At 34.9% G+C, this 26738-nt stretch overlaps 2 protein-coding genes across 3 annotated transcripts; one reads left to right on the top strand and one right to left on the bottom strand.

Moving 5' to 3' along the window:
* Positions 1-73: 73 nt before the first annotated feature.
* LOC120344047 (testis-specific serine/threonine-protein kinase 3-like) lies at positions 74-6644 on the top strand. Its single transcript, XM_039413132.2, has 6 exons — positions 74-192; positions 1010-1140; positions 1681-1815; positions 2653-2964; positions 5240-5400; positions 6385-6644. The coding sequence occupies exons 1-6, from the start codon at positions 96-98 to the stop codon at positions 6557-6559; spliced, it is 1011 nt and encodes a 336-aa protein (XP_039269066.2). The 5' UTR covers positions 74-95; the 3' UTR covers positions 6560-6644.
* A 7394-nt stretch (positions 6645-14038) lies between these two features.
* On the bottom strand, positions 14039-22666 carry LOC120344771 (DBH-like monooxygenase protein 1 homolog). Of its 2 annotated transcripts, XM_078113256.1 has the most exons (14): positions 22375-22666; positions 21757-21909; positions 21589-21679; positions 19880-20058; positions 19584-19661; positions 19076-19177; positions 18710-18812; positions 18313-18482; positions 17415-17509; positions 17005-17161; positions 16674-16813; positions 16508-16601; positions 14672-14767; positions 14039-14562 (listed from the first exon to the last, which is right to left on the bottom strand). In XM_078113256.1, the coding sequence occupies exons 1-14, from the start codon at positions 22564-22566 to the stop codon at positions 14383-14385; spliced, it is 1830 nt and encodes a 609-aa protein (XP_077969382.1). In that variant the 5' UTR covers positions 22567-22666; the 3' UTR covers positions 14039-14382. The 2 variants fall into 2 exon arrangements, with proteins under 2 accessions (XP_077969382.1, XP_077969383.1); XM_078113257.1 differs by lacking the exon at positions 19076-19177.
* Positions 22667-26738: the final 4072 nt, after the last annotated feature.

Genomic DNA, 26738 nt, shown 5'->3' with positions numbered 1-26738 from the left:
TTCTATGACGTCATAGTGAATTTTTAAAAATAAACAAATAGGTGAAATTCTTGATTTCAAATATGAATTTTGCCAATTTTAAACGAAAAGTAAAAATGGAAATGTCAAACCGTTCTTTGCAAAATGCGACCTCAAAAATGGAAGAAAATGAGATCTTGATTAAACGGGGATATTATCTGCGGGGTATCATTGGTAAGTAGATTCAGATGCATTATTGGCTATAGTTGTATTTGTTCAGAAGAACTTGATCGAAGTTGCGCGCGCTCAAAGGTGATATCTGGGTGAAATTATGAACTCAAAGGTCAGTACCTCTAGAATAATAAACAGGGGCACAGGAGTGCTGAAATCTACATGAAGGGGGCCACGAGCCATAAAAGATTGTGATTTAATGGTCAATGTGTCAGTGGAACCGAATGCATTGGATACAAAGATACAGTAGCGATAACGGGAACCGCTATTTTACGTGGTTCTTTCACATTTTTACCTGTAACTTGGGAATAAAACTTTTGACTCTATTTTGAAGAAGTTTGAAAATAAAGAAAAATTGAGGAAGAAAAAAGAAAATAAGATTTACGTAAAGAAAATAGTTACATAATCAAATTTAACATACATTATGATTTAGTTGCAACGTGCAGTATAGAAGCAAGTTTTGAGAAAAAAATACATAATTTAGAATATTAGTTCAGTTCAGAAAGATTGGCCTATGTTATGTTGGTACATATCCTGTATCAATTTCATTTATGGGACTTTTTCTCATGCCAAGAACTCTGGTCGCAGTTGGGGTATTTGAGCGCCTCGTTAAATCGCACAAACGTGTCCAAGTTTCACATTATTTAAATATAATGAAAATTGTCTTTTTTTCAGCTATGCCCACCACCTTGGATAAAATAAAATTGGTAACCGATACCAAAAAGGAAACGGTCCAAACTATGTTAGCTCGTTACACTTTATATATCATAGACTTCTGTAGCAAAAGTGTGAAAATCCGTCACCCTTTCATTTTAAACAGGGGAGGGCTCATACAGTAAAGTTCGTCGTGCTTACTCTACTCAAATTAAAGATGACGTGGCCATAAAAATCATCGTCAGAGCTCTGGCCCCTCCAGTGTTCAGAGATAAGTTCCTACCAAGAGAAATTCAGGTGAAACTTATTTTTCCGTGAACGCCGTCTGACTGGTTTGGTCTTCAGAGCGTTAGAAATAGACTAACTATGTTATCCCCGCAAATTAAAGATTCGGTTTTGAATCGGATGTCCATCGGCTCCAATATTATAGCCAGTATCTTCTTATTCCACTTTAATTCATGGAAACAATTATATATACCGTGTTTCTCCAAAAATAAGACAAGGTCTTATATTTCAATTTTCTTACGAAAAACCACACTATAGTGCTTATTTTGGGTGATGTATTTTACTTTCAGTTATCAAAAACAAAATTACGAAGTATAGAATTACAAGATTTTCAAATATATATATATATATACAATATATGAAAGCCGATACCAATTAACTTTTAAATGTCACGTTTTTTTATTTTAAAAAATCCACGATATCGACCAGGTCTCATTTTAAGAGTAGGGCCTATATTAAAATAATTTTTAAAATTTAGGCTAGGTCTTATTTTCAAGTAAACACGGTAACACTCGTGTTGATATATTTGATCTTTACTCTCTTGTTTTTTAGATCCTATCATATATCAAACACCCTAATATTATCAATGTTTATGAAATATTCGAAACCAGACGAAGACCAGTCGGCGACACAGTTTACATTGTAACGGAATTTGTGAAATGCGGTGACCTTCTAGAATTTGTCAAGGTCAGTTGAAGCTCTTCGTATTTTAGCATATTTCACGGAATTAAGTGGTGTCTCTCGCGTAAATGAACGGCGGGGAAAAAATTTTTCGAAGGAAGGTGTCAATAGTTGCTTCGATTGTCGGAGGACATAGGATTAAATAAAGTAATTCAAGGCTTAGCCATAGACCTTCCCTAGTTTGTCCAGATCATTGTAGATAACCATGAGGAAACTTGACAGCGAATTTGGCCTGGAAAGAACTTATTTGAGATAGTGTTGTGTGTTGTATATCAGTGGCTGCGTTTATCTAGTCTTTTTCGGAGCATAAAGCACAAGTAAACGTCGTATTTTGTTTGTTATACGAAAAAAATTTGGCCCTGCAACATTTTGGGCTGGCTACATTCTTAAAATTGAGGCTCATTTCACAAAATCGCAGCTTTTTACAAGGTATAAATTATCTGTTTGACTAAATCCTTGCTCCAACTGAAACTTTAGGACTTAAAAACATGAAAGTGGTTTTGTTGGGACTTGTTACGGAAATGGTAAAAGACAGGGAGAGAATGATTCTTTAAACTGCAATTTGTTATTTATCAGTAGTGTTTTGGCAAGAACCATGATTGGATTTCGGTGTGAAAATGTCAGATAAATTACAGGTTGATTGACATCACTGAGACTAAATCTTCTGTTTGTGTATGGTTATATCTAAAATTTTCATTAATATAGGACGTTTTGCGCAAAAGTTATTTTCTGTCTGGAGTAGACTCCAGAATGTGTCCTAAATGACTTAGGAACTATTTTATGTGCTAGAATGGAGGGGTTAGGCATAGTGATAACTGATTATTTAAATTTTGTGAAATTCAGGAAAAAGGAGCAATGCCTGAGCAGGAAGCTCGTAATGTACTTCGCGACGTCATCGAAGCAGTGACGTATTTACATGATAATGACATCACACACAGAGATATAAAATGCGAAAATATCTTATTGGATATTCTACCCGGACGAATTGGAATGGGGTTCACTGCTAAGTTGTGCGATTTTGGATTTGCGCGACGGATTCCAAAACTTTCCGAAACTGTCCGAACAAGCGCGGAAGAAGTCGAAACGATCCCGAAACGATCTGCGGGAATTTCGGAATGCTCGTCTGGAGTTTCACAAGAAGTCTACCCTGCTCAGGTACTGTGTTATTATAATACATGCATTATGTAAAGTAAGATTGTTACATTTAACTAAAGGTGTGATAATGTTGTGCGAATTGGTTTGGTTTAAAGAAAATTGTGGCTTTTTTGTGTAATTCATACTGTTACTCTGAAGAAGGCCCTGGGCAGGAACCCGCTAATACGTAATCAGTACTTATTTTTTCACCATACATGAAATACAATGTATGAATAAACGATGCAACAATAGTAAAACGGTACTTCAGGGTGAAGGGAGTTACGAGGTGTCATTATTGGTCATCAGCAACGACCTACGTTAAGCTGCCATGTTCCTGTATGAACCGAACTTCCTCAGTTGGGCCAATGTGGAATTTAACATAACGAATGTATACATGGTGTCCACAAAGTCTTTAAAAATATATAAAATTGCAAATGGAATTTATCGATACCATATATTGTTTTGGCCCTTACAGATGTATTAAATGAAGTAAAATTCAAACAATTCCTGATTAAAAAACAACAAACCTGGTTAAGATATATTGAAAACTGACTACATAACAAACTTGTAATTGTTAAGAGAATTTATGGACACCCAGTATATTTACAAGCCGGTAGGTGCAGAAAATCTCCACTGTTTGTTGAGGCCCGCACTTTTTAAAAGTTATCGAATTCTACTTCCGCATTCTGTTACTATCTATGCAGAATTACAGTGACATCGGCTTATTGAAGTTCATTTTGAACAACGTCGGCATTCATGCTTGAATGCGTAAGTTTGAGGCTAAAAATTCAACATTTTCATTAAAATTCCTAAGGCTTCCCCAGTTTATAGATTGACAAGATGGAAATGGCTTGTTCGAAAGAGTATTTACTTCTGCGCACGGGTAGATTTCTTGGAATTTTTAATTTTTGAGGTTGTTGGCGCGAAATGGCGACAAATTGTGAAAAAAAAAAAATTTTCAACAATCGGCGCGTTTTTCGTTGCTGCAATAGCAACGGAACATCAATCCGGACTTTCGGGGAAACATACAATACGGCACAACTCACATGAAAAATTTTAACCAGATCTTAACCAGCAGTTTGGAAGCTACAGCTAAACAGTCATACAAACAGATCGACTGAGAATAAGAGTCCTAGAGCGGAGATCCAATAGTAGCTCTCCGAATAATGGACTTGGAATGATGTCGAATTGAAACAAACTTTTAAATGAGTGGAATATTTTAGTTTGAATAATGCCTATAATTTTCGGTGGTATTGGGAATAAATGGTGATAGGGATTTGTTCAAAAAGAATTGTTTTAAAACAATTGTTTTAAATCAATTTTTTTTGCCTGTTTTGTTCAAAATGGCTGTAGCCTAAAATTTGTATTAAATAATTTTTTTTTTAATTTTTTTGTATTAAATATGTTGAAGAAAAATGAATGTAATACCTTGCCAAGCGCTTCTTATTTGCAATAAATCCTTTAAAACGCCACAAATATCGATAGAGGCTCATGTACACCTTCTCAAGCTGTAGTTCAGTGGTTAGCGCAGTAAGACGCAACCGATAAGCCATTACGTGAACGACCTTGCTGCGATGAAACTACCTTGCAAAAATTGAATTGCGATCGAATAAATGAGTTTATATACCCTTGAAAAACTTTATCACTTTAACCTTGAAAACAAAGTATGCTATGCATAAATTAACCGAACATTATTAACCGTAATAATGACTTCATTTTATGAGAAAAATGTCAATACATGAACTCGAAATCTATATTATGGCGTCATAACAGATTAGTTGTAGCGTCTTTGCATCAGATATAAGCATATTCTTCATTATCGCAACCCACTTGTTTTTCCGAAGGGCAGCACTCAAACTAATTGCTTTTGTAGTAGGCTCGTGAGCTAATTTTCGTGATTTTTCTTACTCAAAACGCCTCTCAGATATCTCGACTAAACATTCCGGGTAAAATCTTATGACTTTGGTCGAGATACAAAGGTGGCGATAAAGGTACGCAATAGAAGTGAAAGTCAAAATATTTTTTTTTACTTACATTTTTGAAATTATAATTCCGGCGGCGTGTGCAGCTGCCAGAATGCAACGTTTTGGCGTAGTTTCGCGGCGATGCAAGAGGTATTTCAATAAAAAATACAAAAAATACAGGAAAAATTTGATTTAAAACAAGCCCTTTTAGAATTGATAAAAAACAAAACCCTAAATGGTGAGGTAAGATGCCACAATTTATATATATTAAGATTGATGGCAGCGAATTTTCTCAAAATCAGAATACAAATACTATTACATCTTCCTCTTAGACGCAGCTCACGAAGACGTTTTGTGGTTCAGCAGCTTATGCAGCCCCTGAAGTTTTAGAAAGGAGAGCCCACGATCCTAGAGCAGCCGACATTTGGGCAATGGGAGTAGTAGCGTTCATCACGTTATATGGGGCAATGCCCTACGATGATACTGATATAAAGTAGGTAGTGAGTGAGTAAGTGTGTTGTAGACTGTAGAAGTAGAGAAACATAATAAAGGTTCCTAATCCATTCTATAACGATAATACCTCAAATCAGGGGTGTGCAAGATTTTTTATTGGTGGGCCATAGGCATATAACTAACTTCATCTGGACGGGCCGCACAAAAAAAATTGCGAGAAAGGCAAGAGAAGAGAATGCGACTATCGCTTAGCCATACGGTATTGAAGGCACCGGGTAAAACAGCTGAAAATTTAACGTAGCAATAAAAGCCAAAAACCATTATGTGTTTTTATTCATGTGTGCTTTTCAAACAAAAACTGTCAGATTAGTACTTTACGCTTGAGGGACAAGAGCCATACTGAATGGCTTGGAATGCCGGATTGTGACCCTCGGGCCGCCTGTTTTAGGCCACTGGCTTAAAGCATCGTTTAACTTTATTTTGAATAAACAATGCAGGCTTACAGGCTTTGTTCGGAGAATATAGCAAGTTAGGATGACTAATAAACCAGTTTTAACTCAATAATTGGCCAATATCGTTTGGAAAATGGCAATGCGGCCCTCTTGGCGGCAATACTCGGTTTGATTTTCAAAAATGTTCAAATCCTGAGCTTCATATTAATAAATATATACATATTTAAATGTAAATTTGCTCAAATTAAAGAACCCTAACGGAAAATCAGATAACAGGGCAGTGACAAAGCGACCTCATCACTACATGCCTTGGTTTGTGGCAGACAATTTTACCAGTCATGGTTTCTAATTTGCTGCGCAGTACCCCACCTCACGCCATTATTTGTGGCAGCTGAAAAGTCAGCCGCCATGGTTTGACCACAGCGGCCGTGGTTTGGAAATCCCACCATGATTTGGTGGCAGCTTCAAAAGCCACAAATTGATAAGAACTGCACTTGTCAAAAATTTCTTGAATTTTTAAAGTCAATGCAGATAAGAGACCGGGGTTTAAACTACAACGCTTACTTTTAAAGTGCTATGGTCGACATTCAACGCAGAGAAGAAATCCCGGCAAGTAAATCAAGGAAAATTGCACGAAAAGCAAGAGATTTGATAAAATTGGCGCTCAAATATGAACCCACATTTCGCCCTTGTGCTAAAGAGCTTCTAATGCACCAATGGCTACAAATTACCGCAAATAAACATTGACATTGAAATATATATAAGAGAAGAGTTTTGTTGAAGGGAAGAGTTTTGTTGCAATCATGTTTTACGAATAAACTGTTTTAATTTATTATGGTGTGATACGATATAGGAGCGCATTAAATGTGTCTTTATGGGCAATATTATTAGGGCAGACTGGGACTTTCCTTTCTTATATGGTCAACGATGTGACGTCACGGCGGTTCCGGTTGCGTCCTGGTATGTCCCAGTCATGGAGCGGCGGTGTGGTTCATCGTGCTAAGCGTTAGGAATACGCTCGCCACCGCACCTCTGATTTCTCTGCGTGGGTTCGCAGGTTCGAATCCCATGCGGGGATAGTTATGTGCGAGAGCATTGCTGGACTCTTCGCCGCCGTAGAGTGGATCACGTAACCGCTGGTCGATTACGGCTTCTTCCATCATCAAGTCCATGCTTCCGAAATCAAATACCTAACTAACCCCATACCCGACATGGAATGATAAGCGGACGGGAGGCGTGGTTCGCCACATGGTTAAGTTGTCTTATCGGCTTTCTTCTTCCCCGGGATAAATATGTAAATCTTTATTCTAAAAATAAATCATGGAAGCACACTTCTTGTGCAGGGTGCAATAAATAATTCAAGAGGCAGTTGGCCAAATTTGAGAAACGCTACAAAATTGAAAAAATAAAATGTCACATGGTTTCTGATACCAGGCACATATAACAAGCATAATTATGATTTTCATGACATTTTTTATATCTTCGTTCTAAACATAAGAAGTGACTATCTTTGAGAGGAAAAATCCCTTTTCTGGATGAAGTGGTGAACGCTTTGAATCCAATATCTCATGCCCACAGACCTAACATACGGTAGTTACCACTGTCCATTGCATTAAGAAGATTATACTGTCATTTTGAAGCTCAATGAGTGTATGTTAAGTACTAGTTAGTAGAAATTACAGACACACACCAAACAAATGAAAAAACCTAAATGTTGATACTTTTCCAGAATTCATGATCAACAACCCGCTTAATTGTTAGCCGTAGATCTTCATCATCGTGTGTCATTCTTGTGATAGGGTTAGGGACCAATCCCTACTGTAGAATTAATTGTTGTCCATTACCGGTACTCAATCAGTCCAATCCAACATAATTTATACAAGGTGTACCTCAAAGAAAAAATATCCTTTTAAAAGCGATTAATTGGAAGTCAAATTTTACAAAAGATTTCTGAAAACAAATTTTCACATTTTGCATGTCAAGTGAAAACACAATACTCGATTCCAATGGCCCTTTAAAAATATTATGTTTATGCAAATGTTGTATACCATTCACCACCTCTATTGCATGTACAAGAGCAAGTCTAGGTTAAAAGAAATTTCAATTTTCTTTCTCTCCTCATAATATTCATCATAAGTTAAAAGCTGGCATCTTTCAGTTTCAGTTGACTTTCGTAAACTGTTACACCCAGTTGTTTACGAACCACATTGTCTTTATACCACAAGATGTCATCAGTGAGTTGTATGCAATTTGAAAATGTCACATTTCAAACAGAAATTTGTTCTGCTGAAATATTTGAGTGATTTACAAAATAAATAATATTACTGTGGGTTGAATCAGGACATTTTCAACTGGGGGGTCACAACCCCCTAGTGCATAATGGGTCTGGTAAAACTTTTTCGACACTAACTCATGTTAAAACAAAATATTGAACAAATTTGAAACCAGTACTGACACCCATCATTACCAAAATAAAGCCAAGATTCGATCTTTTGTGCGAGAATCGGTGACATTAAAAGGTATTGTTAATTTTAGTATTTTATAAAATATTTCTGTATTATTTAATTTTACTTTTTTTTTAGTTCTTGCGAGTCGCGAAAAAATTTGTCAAGTGCCAATTCGCAGTTAACTATCGTTATTATTTTCGAACAGAGTTGGTATCGATGGTACATGATGGCAAAATTATTAATTCATAGATTTATTGATCAAACACAAGTCATTTCTTATTTCAGATGGTTTCTTGTGGTGAATCAGACACAAATAACCAGAAAATAAATGGTATTGCGTTTCAATCTTTTGGTAAAAATGCAAGCATCATGCATCATCATGGCTGCTTGGCGACGATTCTCCCTGTAGGTCTCGGAATAGTAAACCTTAATATGGGGTTTTCTTCCATAGGTTTTTTCATCCAGTTAACAATTGCAATATCCTAACGTTTCCTAACAAAATAATTCTTGCCTAGCCGTCTTCGTAGTAGAACCGTTTTTGGAGTGGAAGTTTTGTATTCGATGTAAGATTACTAATATTTTTTTTTATCAATAATAAATTACTTAAAGTGAGTGTGTGACTCACACATAGCACTAACTAAGGATCCACTGAATATCAAACAAATAAAGTAGTTTTTGGGTATTTGGAGGAAGTATAAAGAGTTCCAACATAAGAAAAGGGAGTAATTTAACAAGGAAGCTACAAGATATTGAAGGAAAAATCTAATGAAGAAAAACAAAGCAAACATAGCGACGCCCAGATTAGAAAATAGCGGCATAAATACAATCTATAGGTCAATGTCAATGGTTTTATCCCCAGTTGACCAATTATCAAAATGCCAATGTATTTAGATTTCAATAAAAATTATTACTATCTTTTACATTTGATTGAGCCATATATTTATGACAGAGAATCTCGTTCATCATTGAACGTTTACGAGAAACAAACTGCAGCATTCATTCCAGTAAATCTTTTGCAACTTCTTTATCTGAAACTAAAAGTTCATCTAAGTTCAGGTTTTCATGGTTCTTCATGAAATGATAACATAGATCCTTTTCACCTCCAAAAAGGATAATTACAGTTACTCCATACATAGTAAATAATGACAGCCATTGAATATTTGTCATTTTTTCAAAAGGTTGAATATCCAACGACAAATGATTCAGGGGTCTGTAACCGCCAGTACCGAGACCTTTTCTGGTATAAACTGTTTGTGTCATTGACTCAATGACTTCACTTATGCCAAACACAACAATTTTTACAACTTTTTGATCAAGGAAAAAACATTATCTGGCTTAAGATCTTTTTGTACCACAAGTTTATATCATGAATGTATAAAATTGCAGAAAATAACTGTTGCGCAAATTCAAGAACAAATGGGTTTTCGGCTTTCTTTCGATTTTCCATAAAACCAAATCATCTTGGTTACATTTGTTCATTGCAATATGCATATATTTATATTCGTCTGAATGAATCACAGAGACTACATGAGTGTGAGAGATCAGTAGGGAAATATTTTTTGCCGCTTCCACACTTTGTTTGTTGTATTAAACTAATTTTATTGCAATCGGACGAGTTCCATAAGTTCCACTCGATATTTCTCCTAATATACTTCATCATGGTTTAAAAAATTTCATCTCGAAACAGCAGAATACAATCGGAAAGTTTGATCAAATCTGAAAAACAAACCTAACATCCCAGTAAACAAGCACTGTTTGATAAAGTGTACAAACTTTTTTAACTCTCACAATCTTTTGTGCTTATCAGTTTAAAGAGCAGTTATATGTATAGAATAGGTATTTCATACGGGTACATATAAAAAGAAATTCGAAACCTGGCCAGGATTTCTTAAAATTGCACTTATTGAATAGCATTTACAGATTTTAACAGAACATATAAATGTGCCTACATTAGTATGACTTCTCCGTCGTTCATTGTTGAGTTGATTTGTATTTCATTTGGTTTTCATTATTCTCAAATTCCTCCAACGTGTACTCTAAACAAAAAAAACTTGAAAGAGCAGTTATGAAAAATCGAGTCTCAAAGCAAGTCGATTTATTGCACTCCTGGGTCCCAAGTCGAGTATTCGCTTCCCGAATCTCAGTAGATTTCATAAACAACAGAATAAATAAATTCTCTGACTTGTGCCTCCCCAACACTCGGTTGATAATTTTGAAGACGCAGCTGGAATCTAGTAAATACAAGTGAGGTACACGAGTACAATTCAAAATAATTTATTTCTAATATACTAACTTTATAAATGAAAAAGATATTGTAAATTTTATTTATTTATGTCGTGGTATAGCTGAACTAACTGTACTTGAAATGGGATTTCCAGAATATTGTTATTTCTATAGCTGCATGGTTCTTTTTAATTTCGTAACTAGTTGGAAGATCCTTGTTTCGGCTCAGTATAATTGTTTATAGTTTTGATTCGGAAAGATTTAATGCGGAAAACAGTGCACGGACAATGCCAGACATTGGTGCGCATATCTTCCGTTCGCGGCTGGGACTAGAAACTGCATTGGACAAAAGTTTGCAATGATCGAAGAAAAGGTAGTTTTAGCTCACTTGTTACGAGAATATTCTGTAGAGTCTTGCAAGAGTTCAGAAACGTTGGAAGTGATAAACTGGATTAATTTTTAGAGCGTGTGAAGAAATTGCCATTCTCAATTTAAGGTCAGACTCCAGGACATTCAATTGTTCCAATAAATAGATATTATTAAAATTTGTTTGATGTGTGTTTTACGGGAGTTAATTTACAATACCAACGATTTGTGTGGAACGGGACAAGATTATTTAGAAAAATTTGGCACGAGTCCACATTTGAGTTGTGTACCCCTGGTCTAAAGAAACAAATGGCAGACGATATGATCAGAAAGAGTGGTTAGCGCCCATGACTGCTGAGGAATCTAAGGCATTCTGCAAGTTCTGTAGATGTGGAGTTCTGTAGAAGCTAAATATCAAGATTTGAAGCAGCATACTAAGAGCCAGAAACATTTGAAAGCTTTTCCAATCATTACCGGGACTCTTGATTCATTTATGACTCTTAAAATCTCCGAAATAGCGGAACTGGAAGCGTCTATTTCCACATTTTTATGTTGCCACTTAGCTATTTCTAATTGTGACCATTTACTGATATAGTTGATTTATGTAAAAGAAATATCTCTAAAAACAAAACAGTGTCCGAAATGAAAGTGCACCGAACTAAATGTACCCTTATCATAATAAATACTCTATGTGAGCATTTTAAAACAGACCTAAGACCAGATATTGGTGATGGCAAATTTAGCATAGCATAGTTGCGTCCACAGATATAACTGTGCATATATCAATACTGTACTAGATATATCTATAGTTTATTACAGCATGTAAAAAAAAAGATTGTGTCAACCTATCTAGAACTTACAGCTTGTGCTGCTCAACACATTGTTATAGTTAGAATGTACTCGGTTCGCATAAATTGAGTTTGAAGAATCTTGTAGCAATCGTAACAAATAATGCAAGTGTGATGATTGGCATAAATACGGGTGTTCATGCACAACTGAGGGCCGAGATTCCATCACTTATTCTTATAAAATTTTATTATTCGGATTATTATTTTTTGAATTTGGATTATTTTAGATATTTTTTGTTAAAATTCTAGATTATTTTATCACTAAACAGTTGGCAACCCTGCACCTGAGTCCGATTCAATAGCTATACCAGGATGGTCCAAACCCAGGCCCGCGGGCCACATGTGGCCCGCCGCTTTATTTTCTGTGACCCGCGTCACATTCGGAGAGTAATCGCATTTCGTGTTGTTTCGTAATAATATTAATCGGAAAAATCTTTTGACATATTGTTACATCAATAATGTCACTGAATTGACTACTGTTATGGCTAGCTGAGGAAACTAGCGAGGTTGAATGAGGTGCTTGGCACTCGAAATTATTACCTGGCTTTCTTTCTTTTTGATCGGGAAATTATGCTAACAATATAAGCATCATAGAAAACTAAAAATCGAATGCTGATTCTATTAGCCTGGGATGGCTATGTCTGATAACTATGTGTTTGCACAATAAAAGTGTTTGTTTTGTATTGCACTGTTCACCTATTCTTGGCACTATTGTGGCCCGCGAACAATGCAAAAATAATTTTGTGGCCGGCGAAGCCGACAACCTTGGACCACCCTGATCTATACCTATGACGTCACAATGGCCTACCAAATAACTTCTGCGAAAAAAACATCGCTATTTACAACGCTGTCACATGTTGAGCATCGAGAAATTTGGGGAAAGTGCAGAACAGATGATGATAAATTAGCTAGAACGGGTTTTTGAAAGAAAGCAATTAGAAAGCAGTTTTGGGAATTCTATCATTGAGATATACAAAATCTAAATGAGTTTTGGTTTCAGCATATCAACTCTATTTTGTCAAAACCAGTCCAGAATATGTGAGATTTGACAGCACAAAGTATTTATAGATGAATGATGGTAATTTTTACCTAAAACTTCTCATCCAAAATAACTTTCCACATTTGAACAAATTTTAAAAATGGCACTTTTTGGCTAAACATATTTGTGCGAACAATGATAGGTTCTGACAGATAAACCCTTGGAAAATGAACTTTGAATTCATAGTACCTTCATTAAAGTAAATTTGAAAATAGTAGTCCGAAAAAGAAGCCGGCTGCAAATTTCTCCCTGAATTCATTCAAGGTTGTCTTGACAATAAATTGAATAGCAGTTTTCTTCAGTAATTTATGCGTCTTAAAGGTTGCACACTGCTCTACGCCACTGTAATTGAATATGTATTTATGCCCATGCAATCGTATCCGCAGTTGTTTACACAATGAAATTTGTAATTGACATCGATTTAACCTATTTAAATCTGCATGTACTGTAATAATTCTACTAGTAGGGCCATAGCTTACTAATCACATTGTTTCAAACAATAAACGTAAATTCCGTTTCAAATATTCTTCCCCTTTACATAATAATGTTTCAGCATTAACTGTTTTAATATCTGAATAGTGATTTAGTTTGTGATTGCTATGGGTAATGTTTCTTGGGCTAGCGGACGGTAGTAAATACATTCCCAAGTTGATGAGGTACTTTACATATTTCAAATCAAAGATATATTGGTAAAATGGAAACATTCAAAAACCTCATTTCTCTTTATCATTAGTTAAAGGTGTTTCGTGAATCGTTGCGTGGCAGAACTTGTAAATGGTTGTTGCCATTGTCAATACCAAATAATAAAATTTAAAAAAAATAGTGCGTACAATTTTTCTAGACCGCCGAAATATTGTATTTTTTTATATTTTTGCTGAAGCAAGTAGTTAGGTATTCGGCACTAGTTCGATTATCTAACATTTATATTCAAATATTATCAATTCAGTCCTATGGTATTGGTCCAAACGATTTTCTAATGTGTTCACTCTTACACATCTATGTTACATCGCTTGAACAAGTGAACAATCTGATTTCGAATAGCTAGAAACAAATTTGTTACAAAAGATGGGACCATTTTTATTTTGCTTATACGCTTCTATCATATTGGGGGTAAAATTCAACCAATCTCATATTCTGAGTTTAAGGCACAGTCAAGTTGTCTTACTACTCTCTTTTTTTGCAGTTTTTAGGTCGATTACACAAAACGCAATTTTACATTATTGTATTTCCCTTTTTTTATAATTAATTTTCAATTATTCCAGAGTTTGGTTAATTGCGCGATATATTTAACATGTTTGTTTTCGATGATAACAGAACTTTGCAACAATCGGAAAACATTCAAAAATGTATAAAAAAAAATATTTTCCAATTTATTCTCAGCATAGAAATTAAATATGTGCAATTTCAATCTGGATCAATGTTCAAGCAAAATAGAACAAAGCAAGAAAGATCCTAGTTATATATGTGGGTCGTATAGCTTATAGTGTCAAAACCTAGTTGTTCACATATATCGAAACGAAAATGGCTTTTGAAGTCATTTGTTCAACTGATTGTTGATATATTAGAGGTGTTACGAAAAGTTTTTGAAATTATAATTATATTTTAAAATAAATTATGCATGGGATGAACACCGTCAACTATCAAACGCTAATAACAGTAGGATAAACAGAAAACGAATATGAGTATATAAAAAAGCAGAGGCGATTTTATGACATAACCATGGCTGGTTGTAATTACTGGCCCAATTGTAGTGCTTGTAACCTGACATTCTTTCACTGGAAGTGTGTACTGAGTTGTTATATTAACTGGAAGGTATGTTGATATGGTCTGAAATGCAGATGCCAAAAATCAAATCAGTAGCTATTGTTAATATACCAATATTTATTTTCTACTTAATCTAAATTTTAGGATCAAATAGCAAGTATAAAAAACTTACTGCTTGACTAGCGTTTCCTGTTTGGCACCATTGTTGATGTTCCGCATGATTATAAAAATCTTCAAATTCTTTAATGCTTTGCTGTGTCCAGTTGAGCTTCATTAACACAATTATGAGGATTTGGTGTAAGATTATAATTTATAAAATTTGTTTACTATCGCTTGTTATAGAAGATCACGAAGTCTATAGTTTCCTAGATAGAACGTTATCTGTATCGATAGACAAAGATTAGGTTACAATTTTTCTCAGTAGAATCGCTATACATTAGAACTGGATGGAAGGCGGGAGAGTGAGGTCTCCAGAGTCGCTCAAAACGTGTTGTATTTCAGAATGTAAAGGTACCTTCCCTGTACCTACGACATTTTAAGCCTATACTCAGGGTTGCCATATCGTGCTTATTTCTAAGATTTGTGCTTTTTTTCAGTCGCGTGCTTATTTTGTCTTAGAAACGTAGATGACTCGTTCTTGTTTTGCTTACAAAGCTTCCATGGAAACGAGGGACTAAATTTTGCTTTTAACGGTGAGCTTTGCGGTATTTCCAGACAAACTGTGACTCACACAATAGTTGCTGCTAGAGAAAGATGGAAAACAGTAATCAGTGCCCACAATACTACCACAAAACACAAGAAGCATTGCGGGAAACCAAAGTATGAATACTTTAGGATCAGGGGTCGGTCACCTGCGGGCCATATCCGACACACGGAGTAAAATAATCCGGCCCACAGTGATTCACTGAAACCTACGGATCGTTAATATGTTGTTCTTGTTCTTCACTATTAATAATTGGTTTTCTCATCGGTATGAAAAAATCGCTTTTGTTTTCAATTACTGAAGCAAAACGAAATTTTTCTTGCGGAGAACTAGGATTAGTGATAGCTATTTAGAAAATGTTCTAATTTTGGTTTTATCCAGTGTGTCGCCTGATTTCGAAAAGGTATCAAGCGTAATGCAACAAATAGTGTCGCATTAAATGTTATTTGTAAATATTTTGCATAGTAAGACGACTTGAGTCTATAAGTTGTCGCAGTGTTCGCCCGCGATTTAAAGTCTGAAATTTGAATTTCTAGTCTTTATAAAAATATGTGTCAGCAGCCACCCGTTCAGTTTTTAACTTTCTTGAAAAAATATGTACGGCCCGCCAAGATTTGTAACACTCGATTTTGGCCCGCGAGCGACGAACGGTTGCTTTAGAGATTGCGAGTGCCAGTGACTCCGCTCCTTTTCATAGGATTTTTGCGATTTCGGATCTGCGTACAACCGTGTTCGAAGCAACTTCTAATGATAAAAAGTGGGAGACTCGTGTATGATCCCCTTCTCATTTTTATTCTGTGTTTCTGCCGTTGTTAAGATCCCTTCCCCATTGAAACATCACATTTTGACGCCCGTGCTTATTTTTGGCTCTGGGTAGATGGCAACCCTGCATATACTTCATATATCAAATTGCAATTCGGAATCATAATCGTAAGTATATTAGACAGTCCATTATTGCTATCTGAGGTGGTAAGGCTGCATCATCTTGCAACATCAAATGATTATTAAAGAGAAAACAATTTTACAACCAAAATTAAAACTAATATTTCTATAATAATATTCAGAAATATTCAAGATGATATCTACAAGGCCAATTGCAATTTTTTGAAGTGGCCACTGTATCACGGAATACAAATTAAATTATTCGCTTATTATGTTGACAAGCTACTTGAATAGCTTCGAAATCGCTATCAATTTCCAAATATTATCGTAGTCGAAATTTAAAATACAGTGGTCTCAGTCAAAATCAACGTCTGAAAGTTAAATACTATCCGATGTTTGTAATATTTCAAGATTTGATTTTACCTCACTCATGTATTCCAAAACGGTCTTTCCATTTACATCAGCAGGTTCAGTCATTTTGTAATCGGAGAGATGAAATCCCGAAGTGTTGTCAATTCTTTAAAACATACTTTGTTAACACGAATACGGTAATTATCAAAATATGCTATAAATTATGAATTATTCTTACTTTTGTACCATCGTTGAATCAATTCCTAAATATGACCATGACGTATTTTGAGGCACAGTAGAGGTGCAGAATACCAAATTTATTCTAGGATAATACAAAACAAAAGCTTCGCACATTTCTTGAAGAGTTCCCAGTCCTCCCTACAGAAATATAAATTTCAAATACTTTATATGTAATATTGATGGTTGATGAATTTTCGCGAGTATTTGAATCTATGAGATTTGACTTAGTTAGATTATCTGAGCAATTAAATACCAAGGATTCAGAACACGTGATATAGTAACAATTATTGAAGGAGCATATAATATATTGTTATTACATCTTTACTGACCTCTGTCATCATTGTTCGATCTCTCGTGCTATAATCACATTCCATTTGAAGATAATCTGTATTTTTGATAGTAACTCCTGGATTGAGATATCTGGATTCTTGGTAATTGAAATCGTAATTTTCATCATTGGCTAAATATGGGAGTTCAACTCCATTCCTGCAGGAAAATGTGTATTATTCGCTTCGAAACACTCATTATTAGATTATATTTTGTATTTAACGAATTGATAATATACCAATTGTTGCGTACAAATACCACGAGTAAAAGAGTAGCCTAAATGAATTAGCAACGAACATAATTGATTCTAAATTGTTCGATCTGTGGTCTATTGTGATTAGCTAGGGCTAGGCTGATTAAATGGCCGATAAGAATACACGATATGTTCGTACTATAGGTAAAGAATGAATACCTGATATGTCTTAATCTTAATTTTCTTCCCGCTAGATGGGAATGCAGTATAACGCTAAAAGCCGTAACATTGTCGACATCAGAAGCTGTCAATCCCTGCGAAATGAATATCAACAGTTCACAAAAAAATTTTAAAATCGATGTGATTTTGAGGTAGTATAAAGGTATAAAGTATCACCTTACTACTTTTACCATGTGTATACTATTTGTATCACTTGTATTTGTATCACATGTACTAAATGCACAACCGATATCACTTTAACCCAGCAGCAGGCCAAACTTTTCTGGTGCCCAGCAGGGTTGAGTTTTTGATTATTGTACATAATCTCAAAAACAATTCGCGTAATAAACAAATTATAGAGTCAGCCATTGCTGTTTGACCCTCACCACAATTAGTCCCAGTATATACAGATCGGTTCCATTACATTTGAACCCACGTACATTTGAACCCATGACAATTGCACTTGCATACTATTGCACCTATGGAAATTTTGTTGTTGTACGGATAGTTGAACCCATACTAACCCTAACCCATAGATTTCAGCACCCGCATATTGATTGAACCCGCGGATATAGACATGGGTTCAAATGTACGTGGGTTCAAATGTACGGTCACCATACAGATCATACAGGTAATGTCAGCTTTACATTACTAAAACACGTTTAGAAAAGATGTGTAATAACGGGAATTCTTCAGGTTGAATATGTTATGTACAGCGTGCCAACGCTTAATGGCCCCCTTTCATTGTATTACTGTAATCGCATATAACACTTTTACACAATGCTTACCTATTGGCTTACCTATTGGTACGACTTGAAGATGTCTTATAGTCTGAGCATAAAGAGGTAAAATAGTTTAATGGCGCAAAATCAAATATAGATTTATTGAAATGGCTTACTTGTTCTAAACACGCGTCAGTACAATGTCCTATGCTGGTGAAACTTTCTGCTCCCGGAGGAATTATAAGCTCATGGCCGTAGGCTTCACATCCAACTAACATAATGCCAATGTCATTTTCCCTTAGTGTGGGCGTGTAAGTAAACCGAATTCCTGAACTATCGCGTGCTCCTAAAAACAAAATAAAATGCGATTTGTCTGTCAATGATCAATAGATTGTATTTTACGTCTAATTAAGCATACGCTGTAAATCTAAAAAGTGATTGAAGAAGTATGTTGTATTTTTCCAGTATTCGGATTCAGAAAGGTAGGCAGGCCTATTGCTAATGCGTAAACTAAAAAGTATCCAAAAAAGTAAATATCTGCAACTATTGCATAGTTTTGTCGAGCGTATTTACCCGAAATCAAATTTGGATTATCGTAATGCGTTTCCAATTGTATGTACACTGGATCCCCAGGTCCACCCACAGAAAAGCCAGCTTCTTCCGGATATATCATCCCCTGTAACATAGTGTGATTTGCAATAAAAAAAAATTGTGATTGTTTTTTCATGTTAAGATTTATCAAAAAAAGTGCTTTTATAACAAACAAACAAAAAAATTTTATCATTAAATTTCACATAAAACTGCGGTATGTATTCCTGCCGTCCATCAAAAAAAAAATCGAAAAATTGGTCCAATTTGCCAAACGAGCTGTTTGGTTATGCATTTACTGAGTTATGACGTATTAATTTAGTATTCTTCATATGTATACATTCACGTTACCGATGCACCAATTGCCCATTCAAGAATAATAGTTGAGCAACTGTCGAGATAAGCCATGTTCGATGTGTAGCAACGTGCATTTTGTTCCAGTTCTTCTTTATTCTACGTATAAATTGGAGCATATGAATAGGTTTAAAACATTTCATTTTTATTTTAATTGGTCAGATTATACTGTCATTTTATTCTTTGACCAATTATTTTGACCAATATTCATTATTATTACCATATTTTGACCACTTTGACCATTATTCTTTGACCAAATGAGTCCGTGAATTTCATTCATATGAAATTTACCATTACTTGGTAATGTAACTTATATTCTTATCTTCGTGTATTGTTTTGGTAATCACTGGCATTCATTAGCCGACTATGTTTTATCCCAAAAATAATTTTTTTATCCCAGCTTCAGTGCTGTGAATACATTATGCAAATGTATGTTAAATATTTTACCACGGGATTTAAATAGAAAATAAGTTATATTAGAATAATAAATTTTCATAAATCTTACCTCTAGAATGTCACCACATCCATACATAACCATGTGATGTACAAAAAGTTCATTTCCAGTTTGAATAATTGGTTCCCACTAGAACATTCATTCAAACCATTATTAGTTATAATGCATAAACAAGTACAATTGATATTATGATTGAAAAATATTGTTGTTCCAACGAATGTGCATTAACTGTAACTCGCACTGGGCCATATGTTACATGAAGTTATTAATGTAGTGGTTTTTATTAGGCATTTTAATCATGTATAACAATGTAAACATCTGATTCAAATTATATAAAAGCGCAATACCTTAATAATATGTTGCTTTCCATCAAAATCGGGAAGCTTATACAGTTTGCAATTGTAGTATGTATCTTCTGATGGAATAGAAAAGTTTGTTGCTAGAACATCAAACGTTTTGTTTTCTGGTCCAATTGGAAGTTCAGTTACAGTGCCGGAAGACTGCAGAAAAAACATGCTCTGTACACCTGAAAAAAGACAATAGTAAATTTCAGAATAAATTGTTGAATTGTAGGAACATTAGTCGCATGAAACTATTAAAAGATAGTTTGGTTTATAATAATGGAAGTATCAAAATAAATTGAAAACATGACACTAGGCTAATAGTTTTCATCCAGAGTTTTGTGGCACCCTATAGGGCAGGAGTGGGCAACCTTTTTCGGCTCGCGTGCCAAAATCGACTATATTTAACGACAAAATTCTTCCGCGTGCCGATCAAAATTAAAAACAATGCTTTGCTACTTTTAATACAAAAATACACACTAATAAACTTTTTAAACCTGTACAGACAGGTTCACTATTCAGGTAAATATGAGTCTGATAAATAGATTTGATAACTTTCATTTTATTTTCTATCAGTGAGACTTCTGATGCTGCATAACCGCTGATAGAGATTTCACATTGAGTTTATATTTTGTATCTTTCAAAGAAATACGCGAACCACTGGTTTCATCTTTCGACTACTCCTGTTACAAGACCTAATAAATTACATAACTGAGAACAGAGATTCACAAGCACATGTATATGAAAACATGGAGCGTAATGCCGTTGCAAAATATTTTGGAGAATTGCATCCTCACGCAATAGTTAGTTTTCTGCACTTGTATTCCCTTCCCTAATCGCTTGTATTTCTTTCGAAATCATTTTATAACAGTAAGTTAGCAAGTATTTCTAACCAACATGATGCACAATCTCATAAATCAAGCAAAGACGAATAAGAAGGATGGTACGGACAAACTATATTACGTAAGAATATAGCCAAATGGATGCTGCGCACTTCTCGACGAGAGCACACTCAGTTGTTACGTCATAATATATTCTATTGTAGCCATATGTCACGGAAGGACAAAACGTTTAAATAAATAACGGATTGTTAACAAACGATATTGAATAAACGAACACCTTGTTTAATCAAATAATTCAGTCTTGCAACTTTTTGTCTGTAATAGAATGATGTCGTTTCCGAGGCCTCGCTCGCGTGCCGAATAAATGGGCTCGCGTGCCAAATGTGGCACGCGTGCCAGGGGTTGCCCCCCCCCCCCTCCCCTGCTATAGGCTATCGACAGAACAATCCACGAGTTCTGCAAGTTTCTGTTCAGATCCGAGAATCTATATTATTATACGGAAATTGACTGAATATAATCAAATAATCAAGTTTTGTTAAACTTGCTACATTTCAAATATCTTTTTTGACAGTATCAGACTTGCATATATATATATATATATTGTTTATTTATTTAAAACAATAAAAAACAATCAAACTTTTTCACACAGGTCCTTCGAGCCTCTGGAATGTTTAATCGAAGTTCTGAACCGCTAAAAAAAGCTTGAAAACCATTGCACTAGAATATATAGGTTTACGACAGAGAGTTTCCAACTCGACGAACTTAGAATCTCGATGAACCGCAAGTGTGACTTATTCTCGCTTCAAGTGAAGGTTAAGAAAATTTTAACGTGAGTAAGATTGTTGTAAGCAAGTATGAATGTATTTTCAAAACCTCTATTTGTTCCGTGATAATCACTTCCAACGAGATCATCACCAGTTGGATCAGAGTCTCCAAACGCCCAAATCAATCTCTCAGTATCCGTCTGCATTGACAAATGAAACCATTATAATTACAGAACGTGTAATAACAATAAAACAACAATAAAATGAACATTTGTACCGTAATTTCTCTATCGTAATTGCTCTCGCAAGCAGCGATCTGGCGTGAAAATTTAAACATTGTCCACCCATTTGATTCTGCACCTCCGAGTACTTTGATATTTTGTTCAGGATCAAGAGGTGGGTACTCATTTGATGAGGCTCCGTGTCTATCCTGCAAAATAGGGTTTTAAAAATGATACAAAAATTCGATAAATTTTAATCAAAGAAAAGAATAATCTTGGAAGACACAATCAGGTCAAATTTTATTTATGTTCGCACTGTCATACCATGGACAATAGAACTAGATATATCTACTTCACAAAGTCTAATACCAGGCAAAACAAGACAAGCAAGCATCATATAAGACCAGGTCTGGTTCTACTTACATAAATAAAATACGGTGTGTTACAAAGCAAACAATGTTACTTTTAACGAGAACTGGTGCACTTCGGTAAACATTCAAAATTTGTCTGATAAAGACGTTTATTACTGACATGCTATGAAAGTAGCAAAATGTGAACATGGGAGTATTTCCAGAAAACTATTTAGGTATTTACTGAATTGCAACATACAACATTTCCATTTGCATCATACTCATTATTAATTGTAGACATAAAATTATTCATGTATTTCTTACCGTTACTGTAGGGATTCCATTTTTTACCCATCCTACAAAAATGTCGGAGGATGTCATGGCTCCGTTTGGTGAAAATCCTATTCCAAGCCAACCCGTTGTTTTTCCAATAACCTGAGAGAGTATAGGTTGTAAGGAATTCAATGGGCTAAGAATACTCAGATTGTATAATCTGACACAACAACAGTTGATCATATAAGAACTATTGTTACTGTTTTTAAAACGCTTCCATCCATCGTATCAGTACTCAGCTAATGTGAATTGCTACGACGAACGAAACAGGTCGCTTAAACGTACCTAAATAGCTGATTACTGTTAGTAAATATTGTTCGGCTTCCATTTTTATATTTGTATGATTTTATGTTAGATTCTCCCATAGGTGACGCTGCTCGATAACCACGAGTGGTTTAACGCGTCTTCCTTCACGCTGAAATACATTATTTGGTACTTCTGAAGTATGCTCACCAAGATGTCGCACATCCTGAACCCTAACAAGGTACACAACCTCAGGTTGCCTCAGTTCAGGTTGTGCGCCTATCTTGGTGCGCATACTTAAGGAGGTCCAATTATTTTTATTTTACCTGACTGTTTGTATGCTTTCTTATTTTCGGTATGTGAAAAAATAAACAACTGTCAAACTGGCTATGAATGGAGTTATCGCTTCTAGTTAATCGAGACTATTTCAAAACAATTTTACTAGAATTGCTACTGTGAAGTAGACAAATTTCGGTCAAAGGCGCTTATGCTGCCGTCTGTTCATTGAACCTTTTTGTACATATATTTGTGAATTGCTCTATTTTCTCCATTTACATATACGTACTTCAAACGTAATGTAGGTGTCATCAAATTTCCAGCATAATAAAATGTTTCCAGATCTCAAAGTTGCAGAATGCGTATAACTCTCACTAGGGTTCATTTGACCTTGTACAACTGCCACCAAAGCTACAGTACATATTACTGTGCAATAATTCATTTCACTCTATGCGTTATTACCTTATGTATACATCAAAACGAGAGTAAATGAAAATATTTGCTCCATGAACACATTTTGTATAAACAACCGAATACATGTAAAACATTTATCACGTTAACAATAAGACTTTGAACACTCCCACCCAACAAGCGAAGGCAGGCAAATATATACTATATTTTTCGAACGACAGATAAAGTAGCACGCAAAAGATTTTCAGCAGAGTTAAGTTGGAAAAATTAAAAATATGACTCTGCTAACATATGAAACTCTATTCAAGCATATTTCTAGAACCATGCATAAGAATTATAATATAAACCAAAAGTTCATGTGTACATGTTAAACTCAACACCTAGCCCCGCGTGCAAACTTCATTTTAAACACAATTATTGGTTTGATATTGCAAACATGATTCCGCTGACATATCTACATGCACAGTCTGACACACAACTAGCCCCTAAAAAGTTCTAGTAACTCGAATACCAGTACTATAATATTCAGTCTAAATCAAGTTCCAACTTCTAAAAGATATTTTGACTTAGCTATTCACGCAGTCGCACCTGGTCGATCATTGAATTATAATCACTCTACATTGATCATAAAATCACCCCTTTAATAATCTAACAAGAAAATATAAACAGTGGAAATATTAAAAAAAGAAATATGTTGGCAATATGATTTTTGAACTTTTTTTTATCTCGCACTGAAAGTTACGGATATTATTTTCACTCGATCAATCGACACTTTCATTCGGATAAAGGATATCATCTTCAAAATGAAGTCAGTCGCAATTGGTCGCTCATTGCATAATAATCAAACGACATTAACCATGAAATCACTCCCTCAATGAGCCAAAAAAAATATTAGCACTGAAATAATAAATAAAAGAAGTATATTGGCAATATGATTTTCAGAAATCTTCATCTCGCACGAAATGTTACGGATGTTATTCTCACTTGATTACTGGACACTTTCACAGGGATAAAGGATAGCATCTGTGAAATGAAAAAATAAAAATACTGTGCTGTGAATTTATTAGAACCTTGACAGTAAAAATCATATAAAATTATCATTCTCCTAGTGAACTGCACGACCTTTATTACTTTCTCTTGATCGGATTGTAGTATCAATATTGGCTATCGTAAAACGAATAAAAAGCGGGTAATATTTCCGTTCTAGAACAGGCAGTCTTTGTTACCTTGTCGTTAAAACTAAGATATCATCGTATCAACTGAAATAATGAATGTAAATACACGTTTAATGTCAATGACACAAAGGTCATATTCTGCAGTCAAGTGACCTTCTTGAAAAATTGGAAGGAAATTTTGGCATCGGTAGCCCTAAGACGGCCGAAAGTAAACGATATGTTTTTTTACGCCTCATATATCCACGTGTTTGCTATATATCTAATTTATTGGTAAGGATCAAACATCCGTCGTTCTATATTGTCGTTAATAGATATTCATTGTTTACTTGGTAATTTATTTAGGAGACAGCTGTAACTGAAGCAAGTTTGTTCAGCTTTGTCGAGCCTGACAATATAAATACTTCAGAATTTCAGTTGGGTGTACACGACTTTGCAGTTTGATATTTGTTTGCTTGGTTCCAATTGCTTTAGTGGATATTTTGAAGCAAGGGATTTATTTGAATTAAAATCCAAAACAAGAGAGAAATGCTCAAATATGTGAATACCATGACCAAAACGTAGTATCAAATCTTTCACAGTACCGGTTGCTCAAATGCGATCGCACAACCACCACACGATGCAAGATTTTCAATTTTGATTAATTCATCAAGAAACGAAGATGAACAAAAATTTATTCGAATATTATATATACTGTAATTAATAAATCGTTTTTGGTAAAATTTCCAAGTATTCAATCGGTGAAACTTATATATAAGGTAAATGATTTTTGCGGGTTAGTAAAATCTTAATCAGAATTACCTATGAAAGTTCACTATTGGATATATTATATTTATTTTCACACATCCTTATCGTATATGAGAACTCGTTGATCATGCCGCTCAAATGTCCAAAGATCACCGATGTGCATCAACATACATATAAATGATGATCCCTCGTGGAATCCAACTACGACCATTTCTTGGATAACCTATGAAAAGATTAGTGCTAATCTTATAACTATACTTCTACACACACACAGATGGGAAAAAAATCAGTTTTTTTATTGGGTCAACATTTTGTCCCGGTATGGATTTACAATCGTTAACGAAATACTCCCATAAAATCTGTGAGTTCTGTTTTTTTTCACATTTCGAAGAAAAGAAAAATTTTGTCGAAGAAAGTTGCAATGTCGCTACCCAAACTAGTAATGTCGAATGTGCGGACTATGGTGAGTTGTACCCTTTTGTACAACGCTACTGGACGGTCATTTTACATTTCTTTATTGGCGTTGACACTAGATAACAAATTGCTGAATTTGGGGGAAAGTAGGATAAGACTGATAACCCGTGATGAGACCATTTTTACTATTTCTACGGTACAACGCTCTATATGCTGCTCCTCCAATCCCAAATATATGACATTTAGTGAAATGAGAGAGGTTGCTAAAATACACTGTAGCCCAGTTATTTTTAACCTTTTTGGTTGAGAAAATCCCAAAAGAAACATTCCAGAGGCTAGAGGATTTCATGTGCGATAGTTTGCTAATTGTTTTTTATTTTCTGAATTGTATAAAAGAAAATCCAATACGGGCGAGAAAAATAATCTTTAAAGTGTAGTAAGTTTCATAACAGTAGTAAAATTGATAGGTGTTTGATAGTATTTAAACATATTCGACTCTTGGATTAGAACATGCATATGTGGAAATATTACCTTGCTGTTGCCTAGCTACGTTTGTGGATTCACGATCTTATATTCGAAACCATGTCCTTGATGTCACCAATTTCTATACGTTTTACTATTTGTTGTTCAAATTTGTTTTATTGCAAAATAATAATTTTCTCTTTTCATTATACAGCGAATACAGAATGTGGTTTTAGTCCGGAATAGACTTTTGTAATGAGTATCACGAGTGGGACTGCTCTGTATTAATTAATGAAGTTATTTTTCATTTCAAATGTCTTCAATCCGGGTTGATATGGACCTTTAGTCCGCTTTCGAGCCTGCAAAGATATATATATATAATTACAAAACTGTTGATTTCTATTAGACCATAGACAAATTAGTCTAGTGGTGAACTCAGACACACTGTTGGAATAGTTATTTTATAGGATAGTAGTTTATCTGGAATGTAAACTACGCTGAATTGCCATATTTTGCAACCAATATTAGATTTGATTGGGCTGGCTGGCGGGTTATGAGGCACTATCTATAGTCAAAACTAAAACAGGTATACAGCATTGAAACCCCGACCAATAGATGACCCCATGTCCA

Source organism: Styela clava, chromosome 5 (assembly GCF_964204865.1).
Source record: "Styela clava chromosome 5, kaStyClav1.hap1.2, whole genome shotgun sequence".
NCBI classification, from domain to species: Eukaryota; Metazoa; Chordata; class Ascidiacea; order Stolidobranchia; family Styelidae; genus Styela; species Styela clava.
Note: the sequence above shows the minus strand (reverse complement) of the source record. Positions and strands in the feature narration are given on the sequence as shown.

What these genes read in the sequence shown, in the direction of transcription:
- LOC120344047 (XM_039413132.2), top strand. Translation starts at nt 96, where the DNA reads ATGGAAATGTCAAACCGTTCTTTGCAAAATGCGACCTCAAAAATGGAA. An exon ending in TCCTACCAAGAGAAATTCAG is followed by an intron (nt 1,141 to 1,680) that starts GTGAAACTTATT and finishes CTTGTTTTTTAG; the next exon opens with ATCCTATCATATATCAAACA. An exon ending in AAGAAGTCTACCCTGCTCAG is followed by an intron (nt 2,965 to 5,239) that starts GTACTGTGTTAT and finishes TCTTCCTCTTAG; the next exon opens with ACGCAGCTCACGAAGACGTT.
- LOC120344771 (XM_078113256.1), bottom strand. Translation starts at nt 22,566, where the DNA reads ATGATCAACTGTTGTTGTGTCAGATTATACAATCTGAGTATTCTTAGC. An exon ending in GAAAGCAACATATTATTAAG is followed by an intron (nt 19,662 to 19,879) that starts GTATTGCGCTTT and finishes TGAATGTTCTAG; the next exon opens with TGGGAACCAATTATTCAAAC. An exon ending in CAGGAAACGCTAGTCAAGCA is followed by an intron (nt 14,563 to 14,671) that starts GTAAGTTTTTTA and finishes TCTGCATTTCAG; the next exon opens with ACCATATCAACATACCTTCC.